We start from the raw sequence: 7371 nt of genomic DNA, 5'->3' as shown, positions 1-7371 counted from the left end.
TTCTTTGAGACAATAAGCCCAGGGATATTTGTCCTCCCAGTTAGATATAAAATATTCCACAGGAGTATTTTAAAGAAGAGAGTGGGAGTCATTCCCGTGTTCATAGGACTGATATTTTTTCCTTGAATGAATGTCACTAAAACAAGTCGTCTATTCAATATCATGTTACTGGTTATGAGATCTTTCTGTGCGCAAATTGACTGCCGTATTTTCTAAACCATTGTTTCCTAATTGTACAAATCAAAATTGCTTCATTGGATGTGAAGCGCATTCTGAGGTAAAAACCATCACAGAAATGCATGTCTTTCTTTCTTCAGAAAACTAGTCCACAATGAAATTGATTTTTTTTTTACTGTGCCAACACATCGGGCTCTATCACCAAACCCAAAACATAAACCATGGGAGCTAAAATGTTACTCCCCTCACCTCCAGACATAAGACCTCTTCTGACATTTAATCTCTAAAATTATTTCCAAACTGTTATAGCAGAGAAATACTTAGTCCCTTCAATGCCCATTCAATCCTAACCCAGTCTAGGCCTATATGTGACTCAGTTCCATAACAATTGGGTTGAACCTTACCTGTTCTCCAAGTGAATCAGCAAGCCTCTCCTGTATGAAGTTCCCACCATCACTTTAGAAAAGATACTGCAGATAGGTAATAAATGCCATCAATTCCAGCAACATTGACATCCAGTGAATGAATGAAGACAAATCTACCTTACTGCCATTTGCCATCTTCACTTAGGTTTTCACTTACCAACACAATAATATTTTTCTTCTTTGCTTTTGGTAACAGTTGTAAAATTGCTCTCACAAAATCCTCACTTGAACTTCCTATGGTCTGTCCTGTCCAGTCTGAAATGTCACTTCAGTTGGAAATACAAGACATCCAAAAGGTAAACCTACCACTGCTTCTGCTGCTTTGACATCTCCTTCTAACTGTGTTTTATGCTTCATGTATGTTTATAGTTGGAGAGCAAAATCCAGATGTGATTTCACAGTTCAATTTTGCTGAAATCTTAATGATTACATTGAAGTCTAAAGTAATGTCCCAGGCAAGCTGTAGTGGCCGAGAGAATAAAATGCATTACCTAGTATCAGCTTGACTGATGCCAGTCTGCATCTGCACTAGTACTGGTCTAACTCATTGCTGTTGCTGGTTTAACTTAGCACCCAGTGGTGGTGTCACTCAGCAACCAAAGTCAATCTGACTCAGTGTCCAGTGTCAATCTAAACTATTCTGCTGGTCTCTCTGTGTCCAGATCTAGCCTAACTCTGGGCACAGTGCTGGTCTAACTCACACCTAAAAAAGTTGATTTTTGACAAAAAAATCAAATTTTAAAACAGTTTCTGTTCTAACTAATGTTTGAAGTGATCTTGCTTTTATGGTACCCACAGTCAATGAGACTGGGAAATTAATAATTGTGAAATAAGGAAATGACAGAGTAGAATATACATTTTGTGTATATCTTTACTGTAGAGAACACAAATAACATCTCCAGAATATTTGAATATCAAGATGTAAAATGGAAGGAGAACCTAAACTAATCACAAAAAGATAGTGGGTACATTAGTACAACTAAAAGGGTTTTAAATAATTGGTAGATGCATTTGTTACAATCATCCAAATTCTCTAGATTCTGGAACAGTCCCAGTGTGTCGGAGAACAACTAATGTAATGCTTCTTTTCAGGAAAGCAGGAAACTATAAGCCAGTTAATCTAATGTTATTCATCTTGAAGATACTAGAATCCATTATTAAGGACCTAACAGCAAAGTCTCTCTCTGGCACCTCCTCCTACTGCACCCTTATCAAAGCAGTAGTGGTAATGACCTTTACATAGTCAAAGCCAGGCACCAACTCTCTGACACCTCTTCCTACTGCCCCTTGATAAAAATCTCTTGTGTTTCCCATACCTCTGACCTCACATCTTCTCCCTGCAACAGAAGTAATGACAGAATCCTCCTTGTCTTCACATATCACCTCTCCAACCTCTGCATCCAACGTATCATTCTCCCCCACTTCCGCCACCTACAATCCAACCCCACAACCAAAGAGATACTTCCCTCCCTGCCTTATCGGCCTTTCATAAGGACTGCGCTTTCCCTCGTCTGCTCCACACTCCCCATTAACCCCATCACCCCCAGCACCTTTCCTTGCAACTGCAGAATGTGATACACCTGCCCTACACCGCTCCCCCCCCTCACCTCCATTGAAGGCAAAAAACAAACCTTCCACGTTAGAGAGGGGTTCACCTGCACAGTTGGCCCACTCCATTCGCTGATGTGGCCTTCTCTAATTCGGTAGGATCAAGTGGAGACTCGGAGACTTTTGTGGAGCATCTGCGCTCTGTACGCGACAAACAACACCTTCCAGCCGCGAAACATTTTAACTCTCCCTCCCACTCCCTGGATAACATGTCCATCCTGGGTCTCCTCCAGTGTTACAATGACACTGCTCGCAAATTGGAAGAGCAGCATCTCATATTCCACCTAGGGACCCGACAGCCCTATGGCCTAAACATGGATTTCACCAGCTTTAAAATCTCCTGACTTGCAACTTCAATCCATATCCAATTCCCCCTCTCATCCTCGCCTCCTTGACCTGACACAACCTGTCCATCTTCTGTCCCACCTATCCACACCCCCCCACCTCACTGACCAATCACTGCCATTCCCTACCTGCACTCACCTATCACCATCCCACCTACCTTCCCCAGCCCCACTTCTGCTCTCTCTACTTATTTCTGAGCTCCCCTCCCCCTCCCCATTTCTGAAGAAATGTCCCGACCCGAAAAGTCAACTTTCTTGCTCCTCTGATGCTGTCTGGCATGCTGTGTTCCTCCTGCTGCACACTGTTATTATCGGCTCCAGCACTGGCAATTCTTACTATCTCGTAACAAAATCAATATAGTTTTGTCAGTTGTGTTTGACTATATTTTAGAGTTCTTTGAGAAAGTACTAAAGGAGGACTTGTAGAACTGGTTTACTTGGATTTCCAAAAACATTCAATAACATGCCAAAATCAAGATTATGACAAAAAATAAGAGTTTATGCTATGGTGGTAACATATTAACATTGTTAAAAATTAGTTAGGTAACAGAAAGCAAACAGTACTCGGTTCGCAACAAACAACTGCACCTCCCAGTCGCGAACCATTTCAACTCTCCCTCCCATTCCTCAGACGACATGTCCATCACGGGCCTCCTGCAGTGCCACAGTGATGCCACCCGAAGATTGCAGGAACAGCAACTCATATTCCGCTTGGGAACCCTGCAGCCCAATGGTATCAACGTGGACTTCACAAGCTTCAAAATCTCCCCTTCCCCTACTGCATCCCAAAACCAGCCCAGTTCTTCCTCCTCCCCCCACTGCATCACAAAACCAGCCCAACTCGTCTCCTCCCCCCACTGCATCCCAAAACCAGCTCTGCTTCCCTAACTTGTTCTTCCTCTCACCCATGCCTTCCTCCCACCTCAAGCCGCACCTCCATTTCCTACCTACCACCTCATCCCGCCTCCTTGACCTGTCCATCTTCCCTGGACTGGCCTATTCCCTCCCTACCTCCCCACTTATACTCTCCTCTCCACCTATCTTCTTTTCTCTCCGTCTTCGGTCCTCCTCCCCCTCTCTCCCTATTTATTCCAGTTCCCTCTCCCCATCCCCCTCTCTGATGAAGGGTCTAGGCCCGAAATGTCAGCTTTTGTGCTCCTGAGATGCTGCTTGGCCTGCTGTGTTCATCCAGCTCCACACTTCGTTATCTTGGATTCTCCAGCATCTGCAGTTCCCATTATCACAGTAGAAATATTTGGTTCATTTTTAGGTTGGCAGACTGTGACTAGTAGAGTAGTGTCAGGAATCATTGTTGGAGCCTCAACTATACTGATTACTTGGATGAAGGGACTGACAAATTTGCTGATAACACAAAATGGAGAAAATTAAGAGGACAAAAGGATTCAATAAGCTTAGATGAGTGAGCAAATGTTTGGCAGATGGAATATAATGTGCAAAATGTTAACCTGTTCACTTTGGTATGAAGACTAGCAAAGCAGTACAATTATGCAAAGGAGGGGAGACTGTAGAACACTTACAATCTCGGTGCCCTGGTAAATGCAACATAAAATATTGGTAAGCAGGTGCAGCAAGGGATTAGGAAAGTAAATGCAATGTTGGCATTTATTGCGAGAGGAATCGAGTGTAAAAGTAGGGAAGTACTACTGCAGCTGTATAGCATTGTAGTGATACTGCATCTGGAGTACCGTGTACTGTTTTCATTTCCTTGCTTAAGAAAGGACATAACTGAATTTAAGACACTTCAAAGAAGGTTCATTTGACTGATATCATTTTCACAGTTTGTTACATGAGGAAATGTTGAATAGGTTAGACCTGTATACATTGGAGTTCAGAAAATTGAAAGGTGCTCTGATGAAACATTAGATCTTGAGTGGACCTGATAAAATGAATGCTGAGACGATGCTATCCCAGTGGGAGAGGCTAAAACTAGGGGAATACCACTTTAGAAGTAAGGGATCTCCCATTTATGACTGAGATAGAAGAGGTTATGTTCCCATATGGAGTTCCTCCCCAGAGTCAGTGGAGGATGGGTCATTGAATATGTTTCAGGCTAAAATAGAAATTTGATATACAGGGAAGTCAAGGATTGTGGGCTGGAGGGTAGAGTGGTGGTGGAGGTGGTCAGACATAGAAAGTGGAGTTGTGTCACATCTTATCAATTATGTTCTTAAATGGTGGAGCATGCCCATGGAAGCAAATGACCTGCTCCTACTCCAATTTTTGTGTTCTTGTATGAATGTTGGAAGTTTGCCTCCAACTGCCTGCTCTCCTGCTTCATCTGTGACATCCAGACTCTGCTCTGTAATCTGATTTCACAGTCAGGAACACAAAAGACAGTGATTGGTAAATTTAGCAGCCAATCATACATTGAGGCTTGAGGAGGTAGAGTCATTCACAGATTCCTATTGACATATTGCAGCAGCATTCAGGAAATTAATCAAGAATCTGAAGACATTTCAGACAATTCAAGTGAGTTTGCTATCGTCCCTCTGCAAGACAGAGATTTTGGAGGCCACTACCCAACTCATCTGGCCATTGGTTGACCTCACCATCACTGGCCAAGGGAACATCAACTATGGATCCCTGCTCCTTGCTACCTTCTCATCCCCCATGCTGGAAATATGGAGATGATATTGGTTCATTGTCCTCCAAATTTCAACAGCTGGATGTCATTGCATAGACTTGCATATTGAAAGTGGTCTGTTGGATAAGGCAGGAAAGGGAAGCTACCTTAGGTGGAATGGCAGCCTCCAGGAGAGGGTTAGGGTCGATAGATGAAAGCCTTTGTCTTTGGTGAAGACTCCAGAACAAGGAGGAATAAGTTTAAAATTAAACTTGGGCTATTCAACGAGAATGTTAAAAACATTTCATTGCATATTTTGGAACATTAAACCACAAAAGGCTGTTGGGATCAAGAGCCAATTGAAAAATTCAGAATTTTTGCTGGGTTCATTTATGAAGTGTTATGGGACTAAGGCGTGTGGATTGAGATAAGGTATAGATCAGCTTTGATCTTTATTGAATCTACTATAAATGGACAAGGTGTGTTTGTGTGTGTGTGTGTGTGTGTGTGTTCTATTTTGGAGTCTGAAACATCATTAAACTAATTGTGCTTTCCAAATGTCATGACGTTCTGAGCTTATTAGCCTAATTAAAATTCAGCTACCGTAACTGTCCAAACAAAAACAACCAAAATGATCATCCAGTAGGCTAAAAGGTTAAACAGCCCTCCTGTTCCTGTGTTCGTTGAAGTCAGAAGGCAAATTTAGAGATGAAAAAATTCACAGCTGTAATTGGATCATAGCCAATGACTAGAATTGAGATACAGATCAATCATGATATCAGAGAATGACTGGCAGACCAGTGCAGGTTGAAGGCTAACCCCTGCTCATGTGACTTTACTGAGTGAAGTTTGTCACAGGTTTATTAATTTGTAGCTTCTAATATTGTTCCAACAGGCAGAAGAGACTGAAGGACTGCCTAACCCACTGTGTGGATTGATGCCTTTCAAAGATCAAGGGGACATTTTCCAAGAAATTTTCAGTCACACAAAAGCTAAGAAACACAGCTCACTGTTCCAAAAAACTGTTGATGAAATGGTAAGACTGTAAGGGACAAGCTAAAGACACTATCTGGTGAATGATGCCAGACAGTTTAGATTAGATTAGATTCCCTACAGTGTGGAAACAGGCCCTTCAGCCCCACAAGTCCACACCGCCCCTTGCAGCGTCCTACCCAGACCCATCCTCCTATAACCCACACACCCCTGAACACTATGGGCAATTTAGCATGGCCGATCAACCTAGCCTGCATATCTTTGGACTGTGGGAGGAAACCAGAGCGCCTGGAGGAAACCCACGCAGACACGGGGAGAATGTGCGGAGTTTGCACAGTCACCCAAGGCTGGAATCGAACCCAGGTCCCTGGAGCTATGAGGCTGCAGTGCTAACCACTGAACCACCATGCTGCCCACAGTTGATTAAATAAATTAATTTTTAAAATATACGTATGTGCGTGGACATGTGTTTGTGGTAGCAAAAGTAAAAGACTATCTTGAAGAAGAGCAGTGCACAGTATGATGTCTTGGGTGAATGTTTATTCTTCAATTAACACCTACCACCTAACCCAGATTATTTGATCACTTATCTCATGTGGTAGCTTGTTCTGGCTAAAGTAACTGCCACAGTATTTAAATTGACAAATGACAATGAGCATGAGTTAGCAACACAACAGTTTTTCAAAATTTCTGATGCACTTCTACTCTAAAAATAAGCCATCACCTTAAACATACCTTCTGCAAACTCATGAGGCTACAACTAATGCATTTCCATTGCATGTACATAAAGCTGGAGCATTTTAACCAGGCAGATGTTTACTGCATCTCCAATCTCAATTCCAGATTTAAATTGAACAATTGGTGTTCGGCACAATAGCATCCCTTACGTTTCTGGTCAAATGCATCTCCTAATCGTATGTAGCATTAAACTAGAGATTTCAGATTCATTTTCAAGAGACTCATTACCTCGGTGATTTCAAGGTATCCTAAATTGCATATAGTTGAATATTCCATTGTTGACAAGTTTAAATTGGCTCTGTCTTCTTTCCAGCCTCTCTTTTTCCCCTCTGCTGTGCATTCACCTTCTTCTCCCCTACTTTAAGCATGAGCATCATCCATCTTTCATTGATAATGGAACTGTAGATGCTGAAGAATCCGAGATAACAAAGTGTGGAGCTGGATGAACACAGAAAAAAAAATTTCTGATGAAGGGTCTCGGCCTGAAAATCAGCTTTTGTGC

At 42.3% G+C, this 7371-nt stretch overlaps 1 protein-coding gene across 1 annotated transcript in view; it reads left to right on the top strand.

Moving 5' to 3' along the window:
• The first annotated feature begins 803 nt into the window (after window positions 1–803).
• LOC132210674 (tropomyosin-1, isoforms 9A/A/B-like) overlaps window positions 804–7371 on the top strand; it is a 42793-nt gene continuing 36225 nt past the window's right edge. Inside the window, exons 1-2 of the mRNA XM_059651842.1 lie at window positions 804–898; window positions 6034–6174. Of these exons, the coding sequence (XP_059507825.1) occupies window positions 839–898; window positions 6034–6174 (201 nt within the window). The 5' untranslated portion in view covers window positions 804–838. The remainder of the gene's footprint in view (window positions 899–6033; window positions 6175–7371) is intronic.

This window comes from Stegostoma tigrinum, chromosome 17 (assembly GCF_030684315.1).
Source record: "Stegostoma tigrinum isolate sSteTig4 chromosome 17, sSteTig4.hap1, whole genome shotgun sequence".
Taxonomy (NCBI): Eukaryota; Metazoa; Chordata; class Chondrichthyes; order Orectolobiformes; family Stegostomatidae; genus Stegostoma; species Stegostoma tigrinum.
The sequence above is the reverse complement of the archived record's forward strand: the minus strand, read 5'-3'. Positions and strand labels throughout refer to the sequence as shown.